The following is a 15,302-nucleotide window of genomic DNA, read 5'->3' as shown; positions in this document are numbered from 1 at the left end:
CACAGATGCACCACGCTGTCGTCATCACCGCAACTAAACTTCTCAAGAACTCATCGATTGCGCATGGTATCAGTATGGCACAGACAGCATTGATCACCGGTGGTAAATAGCCTCCACGAATGTGTTACTGCTAGCTGACCGCAGAGCGAAGCTAGTGGTCTGCTCGGCCGGCAAGTGCAGCGAGAGTTCTTGTTAGATGGCTGGAAGTCTCTCGGCACTGGTCTGCATCGCATCACTGCTCCAGGTGTGGTGAAGCTGGACATTTTGGATCAGAATGAGATCGCCAGGGTGCTTGATGAAGTCAACCCGAAAGTCGTCGTCCACTGTGCTGCCAACCGCTTCCCTGACTCTTGCACCAATGACCCAGAAGCGGCCAGGAAATTGAACGTAGACGCGAGTCGAGCGCTGGCTGAAGCCACCATCTCTCGGGCAATCTTCCTCATATACATCTCAACAGACTACGTCTTTGCAGGAAGACCTGGAGAAGCTCCTTACAAGACAGATTCGACGCCGAGCCCACCTAATACGTAAGTCTGGGTTTATCACACTATAGTCGTCGCGGATTTTGGGTCGTTCATCCATGTCTTCGGAGTCTGCTCCAAGAACCACGCTATCTCAGGATAATGCTGGGCGAGGTGTCTGATCACAGCTGACACTCCATCAGGTATGGCCAAACCAAGCTGGAAGGCGAACAGGCCGTTCTTGAGGCTGCTGCCAAAACTGGCGCAAAGAACAAAGTCGTCATTCTTCGAGTACCGGTCCTCTACGGATCCTGCGATGAGCCCAAAGACAGTGCAGTCAATGTCCTCATGTCGCAATTGTGGAACGCCCAACAGATAGAGCATGGTCAACCCAAAATTCAAGTCGACGACTATGCGCTTCGATACCCTACCAATACTCAAGACGTTGGCCGAGTATGCCGCGACATAGCGAAGCTGTATCTCGATCCCGCGAACGCGTAAGCCAAACCCGCGTCTTCGATTGATGAGATGCTTCTCTGATACAGTGCTGACGGCCTGTTATAGGAAGCGCGAGCTACCCAAAGTCCTTCATTTCAGTTCGGAAGACCGCATGACTAAATGGCAGATCTGCCAAACATTCTCCGATATCATGGGGTTGCCGCTCGACAATATGGAGCCCTTCAAACCTGACGAAGAACCAAAAGATGGCACCATCAGGCCTTACGACTGCCATCTGGACACTAGCGCGCTACGGGACCTGGGTATCGATGTATCGACTGTTGACTTCCGCACATGGTGGTAAGTACTACTTGCTGTCGCTTTTCACCGCTCACAATTTTGCAGGAGGCGAGAAGTTGGGGCTTTCCGCTGAGGATTATCCCGGTTGACAACACACAAACGCCTATCGGTAGATCACCAGAAAAGCCTCCAAAACGTGATGACCTTGTGCTCCTGCTGCATAATGGTCAGGTGTCTCAATATTGCTAGTCGCAAAGCCAAGATTGCGACGCCGGTAGATCTCCGCGACGTGCCCCAAGTATAGCTATCCGTACCTGCGTTTTTACTGTTACAGAAAAGTCTGAACCCACTTACCGCACATCTCGGATATCGCATTGGATGTTCCAGCGCCGGCCCGCAATCGTCGCGTTCCGAGGTTGTGGTTCTTGCCCTAATCGGGCCTGCGGTCGCTAAATGATTGGATGGTAGCCATCTTTGCGGCGCAGTCTCGCGCCTTGAGTTTTGGGGGCGCTTATGCTCCACGATAATGCTGTTAAGTATCTGTCCTGTCAACGTGTAGAATGGCTGAATCTACTTCTATCGGGTTGTCTATAGAACTGATTCCCCTGTAATTGCCTCCTTCGCCCTGGATTGGCCGGTCTTTTCTTTGTACACACTACCATATGTTTCCTTTCAGCGCAAGCGCGCAGCCAGCCGCCACCTCGGAATCTATTGCTAGTCTCAAAAGACCTTGGACTTCGTTCATTACGCAACGGAAGCAATCCACAGGTATGTCGTACAAACATCATACTCTAATGGTAGAATCTAAACGCGTCAAGATTCCAATCGCTCATCATGGAAGCCAAGCGCGTTCCGTCCTGTTACTCTCATTGCCGCAACATTGATGGCATGGGCTAGCATTGCAATTCTGCAGGTTTTGCTGGTTCGTAGCCAAAATGATGGCGGCATCATCTTTGCGACTACTATCGATGATATACCATTTGCACAATCCTTCGTTTACCGATATCTGCCAACGATTTTGGCCCTCGTCTTCAGCATTTTCTGGGGTTGGATTGACCTCCAGGTGAAGAGAGTTGAGCCTTACTATCAGCTTAGCCAACCTGATGGTGCTTGGGGCAAGGACAGCTTGCTGATCAGCTATCCGTTTGACTTCCTCCCCTTCGTACCCTTTAGCGCTCTCAAAAGCCGGTATGGTCTATCTTGTTCATTTGCAGAAAGCTGGAGAGCTAACATTCGTTAGCCATTGGGCTGTGTTTTGGGCTAGCATATGCGTAGTCTTTGTCACATGGGGCGTGGTCCCCCTTCAAGCCGGTATACTCGCCACAGAGACAATTACTCGTACATCCGACACTCAGTTCGCACGGTCCGATGGCTTCATGCCCGCAAGCGAGCAGATCAATAACATCACCGGACGCTATATTCAATCTGCCCATGGGATTATATGGCTGAACGAGACGCTTCCGCAATACATGACCCGCGACTACGTCCTTGCACCCATTCAGCCGAAGGATATCGTTAGCGACTTGGCTTCAAACTTGACCTGGACAACTCCTACAACATTGTACAGTCTAGATTTGGAGTGTGAGACACCCACTATCAAAGTCAAGAACGAAACTCGTTACAGTGGGGACATCAACACTGGGATGGAGACTGTACAAACAGCGATGTACATGAGCAGTAGTGGCTGTAGCTTCCCGGCTGATTACTACAAGACATTCGGAAACGAGACCATGGGCCCAAATCCGGACTTCAATAACCAATCCGTGTACGATACGAAGGAATTCGCTTCCGTGTACATCGGCTATCACCGTACCGATTTCGCCGACTTTTATCTTGAAGGACTTTGCCCAGAAACATCCGATCGTACCTTCATGGTGCTGTTCACTCGAAATAGGAAGTCGATCAACGAGAAGCCGCAAAACGTAACCAGGCTTTATTGTACGCCCTCATACTATCAACAAGAGGTCATGGCGAGCATTGATGCTCTTACGCGGCGTCCTATCAACGTTACAGCCAAGGGAGACAAAGTGCCGCTTCCAGCCGACAAGTGGAACACAACCTTCTTTGGTTACCAGATGAACACGGGAAAGAGCGACGTAGAGAACCGTGATTCACTACCAATCAAGTACTGGCCCGACCAACTGGAAACAGTCTCCACCCTTCCTCTCAGTTTGGGATCGCAGGGCGCCATTCTCAGCGGCATGGCAGGATTCTCCATCGGAACGTCCAATGGCTCACTGGAAGAGCTCCTGGACCCGGAAGCATTGAGACGCTCGTATGAAGCTGCTTATCGTATCATCTTTGCAAGATCTATGGTAGAAATCCTGGATCATGATTTCACCGTCGCGACTATGGTAAACGGTAGCACTGAGTATATGATTGCGGCTGTCGTTGTCGTTCCAGTGTTTACTTACATCGTAGAGGGTCTCTTAGGATTCATATCGATATGCAGCATCGCCCTTCTTGTCATATCTCTTCGTCGACAATGGAGCCTGCAATCCGACCCGGCAACGATCGCGAGTGTTATGGCGCTGGTCTCCGATAACCCATCGTTACTAGATGACTTCTCGAAGCTTGAATGCGCCAATATGGAAGACTTCCAAGCGCATTTGAAGGACAAGAAGTTCTCACTAGAGCATAGTGAGCGAGGTAATACGTAAGTAGATGCCCACCAATGGCTCTGGATTCTCACTGATCACTTTCGCAGTATTACCGAAGCAGACAGTTTCGACCCGCTGGGTATTAATGCTCATGGTGTTATCCGTACCGACTCGGAAGAGTCTCAGACTCTAATACCAGTACGGCCACGAGAGTTCCGTTCTTTCATGATGCTACCCTTTGTTGGCCTACTGATAGCCCTTGCGATCGCTCTTGGCATTCTGTTATCGAAGAGCCAGCCTCACGGTAAGAACATGCCGCTGCAACGATGCAGCTCCGCTAATATGTCTCGAAGGTGTCGCTAGACCATCGGATACGGTTGTTCGCCAACTTGTTACGAATTATATCCCTACTGCACTTGCGACATTGATCGAGCCTGTTTGGATCTTGATTAACCGCTTATTGTGCCTGCTACAACCTCTCGAGGAGCTCCGAGGCGGTAAAGCGACCGCACAAAAGTCGATCAACGCCGACTACAGCTCTCTACCACCACAGCTTGTCGTCTTCAAAGCACTTCGATCCTCTCACTTCAAACTTGCTGCAGTTTGTCTCATGGCTCTTCTTGCCAATGTTCTTGCAGTTGCTTTTTCCGGAGTTTTCGAAGAGCGTTCCGTTATGGTTCCTATGGAGATGTCGTTCGTGCCGCCCTACGAACACAAGTTCGTGTCGATCAACGGAAGCGTGGGGCCGAACATGCCGAACCAAGAGCAAGTATCGTTGAGGCCTTCTGGCGCTTATACAGGAGGCTTAGGTTCGAACCAGTTCCTAGTTGCTGAGTCCAACTACACTGCAGGTACCCCACTTCCAGCATGGACCGACGATCAATTCATGTACATGCCATTTGTGGACGAAGAACATCCAAGCACCGAGCCGACCGACGAGCTTCGGGCTCGAACGGAGGCCATTGGAGCAAAGCTCCAGTGCCGACAGATCCAGGCCCGGGATTGGACAGCGAGCTGGTTCAGCGACGGCTTCGACAGGTCCACTTCAAACATCTCTGTGACGGTGGATGGCATCACTTGTGCAAGGAAAGGCATCAACACATCTCTGAACCCGTTTGTTGTCGAGGCCACACAATCCCAATGTCAGACTGGTAAAGTCGCCTTGGAATACGCAGGCATTCTTGAGGCGCGCCAAAACGCCACTTCAGCCGAGAAGAATTTCTGCGCTGAGCTGGCTGTGCTTGGATACATCCGGGACGCAGACATTTGTTCACGGAATACGACAACGAAGTTTGATGAGCAAGGCGCGGTCTTCTTCGGGTGCAACTCCAGACTCGTTGGGGGCGAGGCGAACGTGACGATCACGAAGGATGGGCGAGTACAAGATGTTTCGCAAGCAAATGTCACTTCGGACCTATCGCCAGCGTTCCTGGACCGACACTTCAGTAACGATGCATCGAATCTTTTGCACCAAGGAAACGCCTATGTTCTAGCGAGATTTGCGATACCGAAGTGGCACAACCAATCATATGCTGGCGACTTCATGAACTACTTCATGATCAAGCAAGGTAACAGCAGCCGGTTGACGGATCCAAGCCAATCCTTGCCCTCACTAGATGAGGTGACACGGCACTTGTATCCCGTCTACAGCAAATTGTTCGCGATCTGGCTCGGCGTCAACAAAAGAAAGCTTCTAGTACCACGCGAGAAGGACACCGCTACTATTGTAGAAGGTCTAGCGAATGGCCGGCAAACTCGACTCTTTCTGTACATGCCGCTATTCGTCGTGGCCGAAATTATCCTGGGCGTCTATGTAGTCGTCGCGGTATGCATTTTCCTTTGGCGACCGGGCCGCTTCCTGCCGCGCATGCCGACTTCCATCGGTGCCATTATAGCGCTCTTCGCAGCGAGCCAGGCCGTGCTGGATATGCGTGGGACTAGTCTACTGTCCAGCAGGGAGCGGAGAAAGCATCTACAGAGCTTGGACAGAACGTACGGCTACGGGACATTCGTGGGCGCGGATGGGAAATTGCACGAGGGGATTGAGAAAGAACCGCTTGTGGATGCCGTGCCGCTCCGCGGTGTACTAGAAAAAATACAGACTGGGTTTTCCTCGAAGAGCTCGATGTTCAAACGAGATCGGGATTGAGGGAACGTTGATGCCTGAGAGCCTTCGTAGTTGCTGTTTCGCGATGAACGCATTCTTCTTGATGAAGACTATCCTCTTTGTGTACAAATCGTTATTTTGCCTTCATTCTTGAGTTTCCAAGACCAACAACATGTGATGGCAATATTTGCGGGATTATCATCTCGCAGTTATCTGAGTGGTCGAATGGGGAAATGACGATGGTACATGCGATTGGCAGGTGTGAAAACGGGCTACATGAGTGATAGACAGACCGACTACCAAGATCATGGACGCTCGTGCCGTGGAGCCAGGAACGGAAATTGGAGCTGGATGTAGTAGATGTGGAGAACGGTGACGCGTAGGAACGTTTGTGCGCTCTATGAGATGGACAGCCGAGCTAATTGAGTTGCTTGGGTGCCAATCCGCACAGCACGAATGTGGGCATGAAAGAGTGCATTGGCGTTTGGGAAAATGCAAACGTAAAAAAGAATGCCGTTTGGATCATGTTTCGTGGGTAGCGAGGGTTCGTCGCCTGTCACATGCCATCACCAGCGAGGCCATCGAAGCTCTTGCCTCAAATCTTTCCCCGCAATCACCACAACTTACCTTTGAGATGGGAGAAGCGGGGCTATCGTCGCACGTTTTCTGCAAGTCTCACTCAGAAAAGTTGCGTTCAAGTGATAGGCTCGAATGGTCTTGAATTCCTGGCACCAACCGCGCTGCTTCACTCGCGTTGGGCATCAGCACCAGTAAGCCAGGTAGGACGTAATGACGAGGGGGTTTACTATTGTTTTGTCTCGCGCTGTTGGCGTCACCAACTTGCAGCTGGTGGTAGACGGTCCAATGTCAGTAATCGACGGCGCATCCGAAACACGGCCTCGCTAGCCTTTTTCGATCCCCACTGATCAGCTTTCAGGAGGAAAGGGAGGCCCAGCGGTGTTGGCTCCTCGCCGCCCGTCTATCGTGTACGGGTAAGTGATTTGATGAAACAAGCTGCGGTTGGTAGACAGCCAATCAGTCGTTGGAGCGAGGAAGGCCTGAAGGCAACGACGCTTTCCCATCACGAGCTGATGTCGACGACAGGCTGGTAGCGAGGCCCACGGGTCGCTAGGTACCGCCGTGTCGTCACCTGCACGAGACCAGACGCCGCAGCCACACTCACCTTATGCCCGGATCCGCCGTACTTGCGACCTTCGTCGACACCGACGCTCCGACACCGAGAGCAACTCGCCCACGTTGTGGCGCAGCCAGCTGAACACGAGGCCACGACAGTTGCATTGGGTCGATCTCCCAGATTAGCAGCGTTCGCCGTCAGGAACCATGCATAGACCGAGGGCTGTTAATAATCAGGGTCTAATACTGTCGAGAGTAACAGAAGTGACGGCTAAAAGGTGGAGGCCCAGTAAAAGACCTCGCGCATGAGGGATACCCAGGGTGCGACGCATGAAGTTCGATGACATCGACGCGGCCGGTCGCCCACAAGGCCTGCAATCAAAGACCTCTTTGTCATTCTGGTCGGTCCGCTGCATAGCAGACTCCAGAACTTCAGTCTGGCGCTCGTGTCGCAAACACGGCGGTAAGTAACCTCTGCGTTACCTGCAAAGAGTCGCGATTGTGCAACCTGGTTTGTTGTCGGACAAGCCATGGGCGCACGCCCGGTGTGCGTCGAGATGAGCACGTCTGCCAATGGGAGGCTCCGCAGCGGCTTTCGCGAAGGATGCTGATCGTTTCAGCTTTAGCAGGCGATCGCCACTCCACACCATGGCTAGCTCTTCCCACTATGGAGTTATCGATAGGCTAGGATTCGGCATTCCCCTGCATAGTACACAGACCGTCGGCACAAACTTCAAACCTGACGTTGGCCCCCTGGCCATAGCCTCGCACCAATGCCTTCCCCTCTGAGTCGCTCTCCGCTTTTTTGTTTCAAGGACAATGCTCTTGTCATGACCACATGGCCAATGGTATCGGTATCGTGCCTGCCGAGAGCTCAGGACTTTGACGTTACACCACTTATCCTGCGCTCGTCCCCCTGCCGCTAAACCGGGAGGGGGACGCCAGCCGAAAGAAGCCCGTCAACCGTTGCAAGAGAAGCCTTGCTCCGTCGAATAGCCTATGCTTCTTCACGATGATCCGCCGGGCATAGGCTCCTGAGTCCTTGCACTGCTGTACGAGCCCGTCCCGACCGCCACAGGCTAGCCATGTGGGTAGACATGAGCCTCCGTATATAACTGATCTGTGTTTCGTCTGCTTTTCCTTCTCATCTCAGGCTATTCACAGCAGTACCAAACTCTTCTCTGTTTCTTTTGCTTTTGCACATCTTGCCTGTGGCAGATCACATTCTTTACCATTGCTGTGCGTCAACGAAGAGCTAGACTCAACAACACCTCTTCCGCCTATATCAAGTACCACTTGCTCTTCGACCTTCAAACCACCACAGCCATCACATTCATTCCATCGCTCAGCAGGTCTAGCGATATCCAAACGAGAATATCTACTTCTCACATCACTCTTTACAACATCAACATGTTTGCCCAAGCCAACCTCATCTTGGCACTCGCTGCCAGTGCCACCGCGCACATGATCATGGACTACCCTGTTCCATACGGAAAGGCTACTCTGAACAGCTCTCCCCTCGCTCCAGGCGACTACCCATGCAAGCAACGCTCTGGCATGTACGAAGTCACGGAGATGAACCAGTGGGACGCCGGCGAGACCAAGACCATCTCCTTCACAGGCTCTGCTGTTCACGGAGGTGGATCATGCCAATTCTCCATCACTACCGACCCCGAGCCATCCGAGAGCTCTCAGTGGAAGGTCATCCAGAGCGTCGTCGGTGGCTGCCCATCGAACGTCACTGGCAACATTGAGCCGGCTGACCCCAACGGTCACGGAGCCGCTACCTTCCCTGTGAAGATGCCCGAGAGCATCCCCGACGGTCAATACACCTTCGCCTGGACTTGGATCAACAAGATTGGTAACCGGGAATTCTACATGAACTGTGCTCCTGTCAAAGTCGGCAGCGGATCCGGTAGTGCGTCGACGAAGAGTGACGCGTCTGCGCTCTCTGCCCTTCCGGACATGTTCGTCGCCAACCTGCCCGATACATCTTGCAGCACCGCCGAGGGCGAGGACTTTAATTACCCCAACCCTGGTGAGAACATCATCGAGGGCAACGGCTCCTCTCTTGGAAACACTCTTACCGGTGCCGGATGCGATCAGATGACCAAGATGGGCGCTGGAAACGGACAGATGGGAACACCTTCCCAGCCTGAGGCCTCCCAACCCGCATCGAGCGAGGCGCCTGCCGCGACTTCCGGTTACGCCGCACTCCCATCCAACGGCGGTGGTGTTTTCGCCCCTGGTGCTTCTTCTGCTCCCGCTGCTGAGCCCACTCCTGCTGAGCCCACTGCCCCTGTCGCTACACCTACCCCCACCTATGTTGCTGAGCAGCCTAGCAGCGCTCCCGAGCAGCCAGCCTACAGCTCGCCTCCTCAGGTCCCCGACAACAGCACTCCCAGCGCACCCTCCAGCGGCAGTGACTGCACTCCCTGTGACAACGATGGCGCCGTTGTATGCATCGGTTCCAACATGTTCGGTCTCTGCAACCGCGGATGCGCTGTTGCTCAGCCTCTCGCCAACGGCATGTCCTGCTCTGGTGGTGCTGTTGTCGCTTCCGTCAAGCGATCCGCCAAGTTTCCTCGCGCCCACCTCCACCGCCGCCACGGCTCGTCCCTCTTCATCTAAGAGTCTCGCAGACGTTCTTAGATATCCTCAACAGCCGTTGGCTACGAAATGCAATACCTGGAGTTTGGGAAACGGATCGGGGCACCCACGGATTGGGTCGTCATACAGGATGGGTTGGGTTTTGGGTCTCTTGTTCATATACCTCTTCATGATGCGCGGATGCCGTTCGGTTCTGGCTCGTGACTGTTTTTGCGCTTTGCTGTTGTTACATTCATTCATGACCGGCTCTAGATTGAGCCGGCATGCCCTGTTATCTTCCTTGGAGAGAGTCGCTGTGATCTGCCTCGTGTCTACGAGCGCAACATACCCTGTACCTACTGTACAAAATCATACAAAACACTTGCTCGTTCTATACTATTTTGCTCATATGTATGAATGTCGTGACGCTTGCTTCCTTGCTCCCATTCCCGTTCCTTCTTATTGTAAAACCACCTCATACGAGAAAGAACCCGAATGGTTCTAGAGCCTACATCGACGTTAGGTCAGCTACTTTACATTTGTTCATATTGATGTAGGCCGCAGACCTGTTCAGTTTTTCCCCAGGTTGTCGTCAATCTACCACTGAAGACAGCATGGGAAAGCCATGCAATTGCGCATTGTCTGCACTTCTTAATTATGATATTTCCATGACTCTATACAACTCTGGCGATGACTACAAACGTAGCGTAGCCAAGCAAAACCACGAGGCTATTCACCGGTTTATGACGTTCATGGGATGGCCGGCTCCTGATTGGGCAGCCTCTCAGGGAACAGCCAAGGGGACCAACTTCCCCTCTGATTCCCACTTTCAGCCCTAAGCTCCTGTCGCCAGCGCACACCCGAGCACGCGACGAGCCAAACGACAAATCCCCCTACGGCCAGTCGACTTCCATTGTTTCGTGCTGTCAGGCCCCAGAATTCTAACCGCGCCGAGGCCTTCGTTTCGCACGCCGCCGCCACTCAAGCTTAGGCGGTCATTGCGCTCGCCCCACTACTTCGCTGCCTTCACCTCCACCGTCTTCTCGTGCTCGCTCCCTACGCCTTGCTGTTCAGACCGCCCACCATGGAGAACCAACCGCAGGATGTCGACCAGTCCAAGTACATTGACAATGCAATTCGCGCCGTCCGTGAGAAGAAGCCGCTCCCTGAGATTGACTTCACCCTGCATACTATGGAGGATGGAAACCAAGTGAGCACCCAGGAACGTGTATGCAAAGGTATGCTCATTCTATACGTTGTGGCATGGCCTTCCGCCAGCTTGTTCGCGTTTGCGCCGTTTTCGAGGCACACAGTCAGCTAACTGTGCCGTGTTCGCCAGACGTACAAGCGCCCGCCTTCCACCCGCCCACCGACGAGCAATTCTTCTCCCCTCAAGATCGCACAAAGCCCAACATCCAATTTCTGAAGCAGCACTTCTACCGCGAAGGTCGCTTGACCGAACAGCAGGCGCTATGGATCATAAAGAAGGGCACAGAGATCCTCAAGTCGGAACCCAACATGCTGGAGATGGACGCACCCATTACCGTGTGCGGTGATGTTCACGGGCAATACTACGATCTTATGAAGCTGTTCGAAGTCGGTGGCGACCCAGCAGAGACGCGCTACCTCTTCTTGGGAGACTACGTCGATCGCGGCTATTTCAGTATAGAGGTAAGACGGCAGGAAAACAACCGCTGTGCATTGGCTGACACTCGCAGTGTGTTTTGTACCTCTGGTCGCTGAAGATCTGGTACCCCAACACCCTCTGGCTTCTCCGAGGAAACCACGAGTGCCGCCATTTGACCGACTACTTCACATTCAAGCTCGAATGCAAGCACAAGTACTCCGAGGCCGTGTACGAAGCCTGCATGGACTCGTTCTGCGCACTTCCCCTAGCGGCTGTTATGAACAAGCAGTTCTTGTGTATACACGGTGGATTGAGCCCCGAGCTTCACACTCTAGACGACCTGAAGAGCGTACGCGGAACTCCACCCTTTCTAACGCCATCGCTAACCTTATCAGATTGATCGTTTCCGCGAGCCACCTACCCACGGCCTCATGTGCGATATTCTCTGGGCTGATCCTCTCGAAGAATTCGGCCAGGAGAAGACTAACGACTTCTTCGTTCACAACCACGTCCGCGGATGCTCATACTTCTTTTCGTACCCCGCTGCGTGCGCTTTCCTCGAGAAGAACAACCTTCTGTCAATCATCCGCGCACACGAGGCGCAAGATGCTGGATACCGAATGTACAGGAAAACACGGACGACTGGTTTCCCCAGTGTCATGACAATCTTCAGCGCGCCGAACTACCTCGACGTATACAACAACAAGGCTGCGGTTCTGAAGTACGAGAACAACGTCATGAACATCCGACAGTTCAACTGCACACCGCATCCGTACTGGCTGCCTAACTTTATGGACGTCTTCACATGGTCATTGCCATTTGTTGGCGAAAAGAGTGAGCAGAAGTGCCAGTTCATATTGCGATATCATACTAACAAGTCGTAGTTACTGACATGCTCATTGCGATCCTAAACACCTGTTCGAAGGAGGAGCTCGAAGAGGAGACGCCCAGCTCTCTGGCTTCCGGTCCATCATCGCCACCCCTCTCCAGCCTCGACCCAGATTCGACCGAGTTCAAGCGACGTGCGATCAAAAACAAGATTCTGGCGATTGGTCGCCTCTCTCGTGTGTTCCAAGTGCTTCGCGAGGAGTCTGAGCGTGTCACTGAGCTCAAGACTGCATCGGGTGGTCGACTTCCCGCGGGTACGCTCATGCTCGGTGCGGAGGGAATCAAGCAGGCGATCCACAGCTTCGAGGACGCACGCAAGGTTGATTTGCAGAACGAGAGGCTCCCGCCGAGCCACGAAGAGGTGCGAAAGTCTCAGGAGGTTAGCCGAGAGCAGGCTCTCGAGAAGGCCACCAAAGAAGCCGACAACGACCAAGGTCTCGCGACTGTCGCAAGACGCATCAGCATGTAAGCATCGATCCTACGTAGCTTGTCGTGCAGTAACTAATTCGCATAGGTCATCTGGCTCTGGACGCAGCCGGAGAAGCTAGGCGCGATTCAAGCGCTCGCGATCCGAGAGCGAAGCCGATAGACGAGCTATGACATTGCAGGATGTTTAGGTTCTTGATTTCTGTATTGGCGGGCCACCAAATGTCATCAGTATACCACGTAGGCGTATTCGGGCCAGCGTAACCTAGAGGACATCACCTTACGAAGCACGGTAGTAATTTGTCGGTCGACTGCTCAAGTTTAAGGGCGTCGACCTCTCATTGAATCACATAAAATCAAATTCCTATGGCACTAGTGTATAGCCATTGCTCAGTGTGAAGGTGTTTGAGACTGCGCACGGACCCGGACCGAAGCTAGCTTTGCCGACCTACGTCAACATGGACATTTCAACAGCAATGCTCAACTTCAAGCCCGATGCCTCCATGGGTGGCCTCAGTGCCGCGACTGACGATCTTTCGCAAGACAGGACCGACTGATCGACTCCCGCTTGCGCGTCGCTGTCGCAATGTCCTCACTTCACGCCCGACCACCAGCCTCCGCGTGCGCTCCGCATCGACGCATGTCTCCCCGACCGCGATAAATCTGCGCCCGCACATCCCACCTCGGAACAAGGAGTTGTACGATGCACTGTCAGCGCTTAGTGGAGCCGCCGAGACCTACGTCAACATAAGCAGATTGCAATTGGCATTGCGGGGTCTGGCGGCGCAGGATGCTGTAACAAGAGTCGCTGGTACGGAACGCGCAGTTGAATTTTAGGACTAGGGGCTGACGATGCACAGTTCTCGGTTTGAACAGCCAATTGAGTGCGCAGCAGCTTGCACGGCTGCTACTCGCAGATCCGCTCAGTGCTGAGGAGCAGTGGGAGAAGGAACTCGTGAAATCAGGCGACAGCAACGAGAGAGCGGTATTGCTAAAGTATGTGCTTGATCTGCCATACTGGATAGCGCATCGGCTAACACAATCGTTGTACAGATACGGCGACGATGCCGATGCACATGCGCCTTCGCCCCTCTACAGGGTCCTCTCTATACCCTCACGAACCCTTCAATCGCACAACCTAGAGGTCCTCGTCTCTACCATCAACGTCAATGTCGCAAAGTCCCTACCCCATATGGTAACAGAGAGCTCCACCGAATCGTTGCTGGTTCCCAAGCTCCAGGCCACATCCGCACGAGGATTGCCGGTCCCATACCCAGTACACAAGACTCTAGTATTAGGAGAAGGACTGGACAGCGCCATAGCATTTGGCAGATTCTCGGCGGATGGTCTGAACGAGATGGATGATATGGTGAAGATGGCCGTCGACCTTCCCGCCCCGTCGGACGAAGTCAAATCAGATACCCACGCCGCAAGCACTCCCATCAACCTCCAAGTTGGCACGAAAGCGCTCGATAGCTTCCGCGAGTCGATCCAAAACTCCATCATCTATGAGCGAGGCTGGTTCAAAAGTGGTTTGCCAACGCTGTCGGAGTGGTTAGTCCAAGACCTTCAGGCCACAGACGCTATCAAGCCCCCGATGAAGACACTTGTAGCTTCTATAGCCGACGATGTAGAAGCGAGCATCACCAAACAAGACGCTGCTCGATTGCAACAGCTTGCTCCGGTCCAGACACAATCAGACGTCACAACCTCCATCGTCGGTCATCTCGAGACCTGGGCTGAGAAGTCTCATGCGGAGCTCCGTGACGAGCTTGATGAAGCCTTTACGGCTCGAAACTGGCACAAGTTGGCTTGGTGGAAGCTTCTCTGGCGTGTGGACGACGTCACGATGATAAGCTCGGAGATCCTCGAGCGGCGATGGCTCGTCTCAGCGGAGAAGAACAGCATCTACCTCGCCGGTCGCATGAACCAAGCTGGTTTCCCAGATGACGTCCAACATCTCGCCGTTGCCGATATCCCGGAAGTGACAACGCAGGACACAGCGCCGACAGCAGAGAACCCGCGAACAGATCTGTCCACCAACGTCCGGAAACCAATACCATGGCCCGAACACATCGCGGCTGCTCGCACAGAACTCATCAACGACACCGTGCCACCTCTGCAGGCACTCGCTCAACGACTTCTCCTACAGACTTTCAGCACCACATCCCTCTCGTCCGCTGCTTCGGCACTGCTCTACGCCTCCATGTCTACATTCTCCGTCTTCGAGGCTTCAGCCGTGGCGGCACTCGGTCTTACGTTTTCTCTTCGCCGCGTGCAGAAACTATGGGAAGGTGCCAGAGAATCATGGGAGGGTACCCTGAGAGAAGAGGGTAGACGCACGTTGAAGGGTACAGAGGAGAGAGTCAGATTCATCATCAAAAATAGAGGCAAGGAATACGTTGAGGATGAAAGTGTAGCTGAGAGGAGGGCAGCGAGGGAAGCTGTAGCAAAGGTCAGAGACGCACTTGAGCGGATGGACGGTGGAGATGGCAAAGGAAGTGTATGATAGATATGTATGAACTTCATTCAGTGTCGAGGAACAGTCTCTCGTCGTGGTTAATCAGAATTGGTGATTTCCCCAGTTTACCTTCTCTCTCGACTCATATATTCCGCGGTTTAACAGTTGCCTGTATTGCAGTATCTGAGTGAAGTGGGGTGACACGATCTCAGCGCAGGTTGCGCATTGCAGGTTGCCTGCAGGTTGCTTATTCACTGCGACCTGCCAACAT

The 15,302-nt window shown here is 53.2% G+C and overlaps 5 protein-coding genes across 5 annotated transcripts; all 5 read left to right on the top strand.

The window, feature by feature from the left end:
- Positions 1-5: 5 nt before the first annotated feature.
- On the top strand, positions 6-1,332 carry J4E84_005364 (uncharacterized protein; the record flags this gene model as incomplete). Its single annotated transcript, XM_049387961.1, has 5 exons — positions 6-102; positions 152-527; positions 665-958; positions 1,026-1,259; positions 1,305-1,332. 5 exons carry the CDS (start codon positions 6-8, stop codon positions 1,330-1,332), a joined length of 1,029 nt encoding a protein of 342 aa, XP_049244201.1.
- A 1,057-nt stretch (positions 1,333-2,389) lies between these two features.
- J4E84_005363 (uncharacterized protein) lies at positions 2,390-5,948 on the top strand (the record flags this gene model as incomplete). The annotated part of the gene is made up of 3 exons (XM_049387960.1): positions 2,390-3,855; positions 3,907-4,103; positions 4,153-5,948. The coding sequence occupies 3 exons, from the start codon at positions 2,390-2,392 to the stop codon at positions 5,946-5,948; spliced, it is 3,459 nt and encodes a 1,152-aa protein (XP_049244200.1).
- A 2,502-nt stretch (positions 5,949-8,450) lies between these two features.
- Positions 8,451-9,671, top strand: J4E84_005362 (uncharacterized protein; the record flags this gene model as incomplete). Its single annotated transcript, XM_049387959.1, has 1 exon — positions 8,451-9,671. The coding sequence occupies one exon, from the start codon at positions 8,451-8,453 to the stop codon at positions 9,669-9,671; it is 1,221 nt and encodes a 406-aa protein (XP_049244199.1).
- A 1,042-nt stretch (positions 9,672-10,713) lies between these two features.
- CNA1 (3',5'-cyclic-nucleotide phosphodiesterase (PDEase) (3':5'-CNP)) lies at positions 10,714-12,613 on the top strand (the record flags this gene model as incomplete). The annotated part of the gene is made up of 5 exons (XM_049387958.1): positions 10,714-10,867; positions 10,969-11,300; positions 11,348-11,605; positions 11,652-12,090; positions 12,141-12,613. 5 exons carry the CDS (start codon positions 10,714-10,716, stop codon positions 12,611-12,613), a joined length of 1,656 nt encoding a protein of 551 aa, XP_049244198.1.
- A 452-nt stretch (positions 12,614-13,065) lies between these two features.
- On the top strand, positions 13,066-15,079 carry J4E84_005360 (uncharacterized protein; the record flags this gene model as incomplete). Its single annotated transcript, XM_049387957.1, has 3 exons — positions 13,066-13,381; positions 13,431-13,566; positions 13,624-15,079. 3 exons carry the CDS (start codon positions 13,066-13,068, stop codon positions 15,077-15,079), a joined length of 1,908 nt encoding a protein of 635 aa, XP_049244197.1.
- Between the last annotated feature and the right edge of the window lie 223 nt (positions 15,080-15,302).

This window comes from Alternaria hordeiaustralica (genome assembly GCF_023758085.1).
Source record: "Alternaria hordeiaustralica strain BMP 2776 chromosome Unknown scaffold_9, whole genome shotgun sequence".
In the NCBI taxonomy this organism is placed as follows: Eukaryota; Fungi; Ascomycota; class Dothideomycetes; order Pleosporales; family Pleosporaceae; genus Alternaria; species Alternaria hordeiaustralica.
Note: the sequence above shows the minus strand (reverse complement) of the source record. Positions and strands in the feature narration are given on the sequence as shown.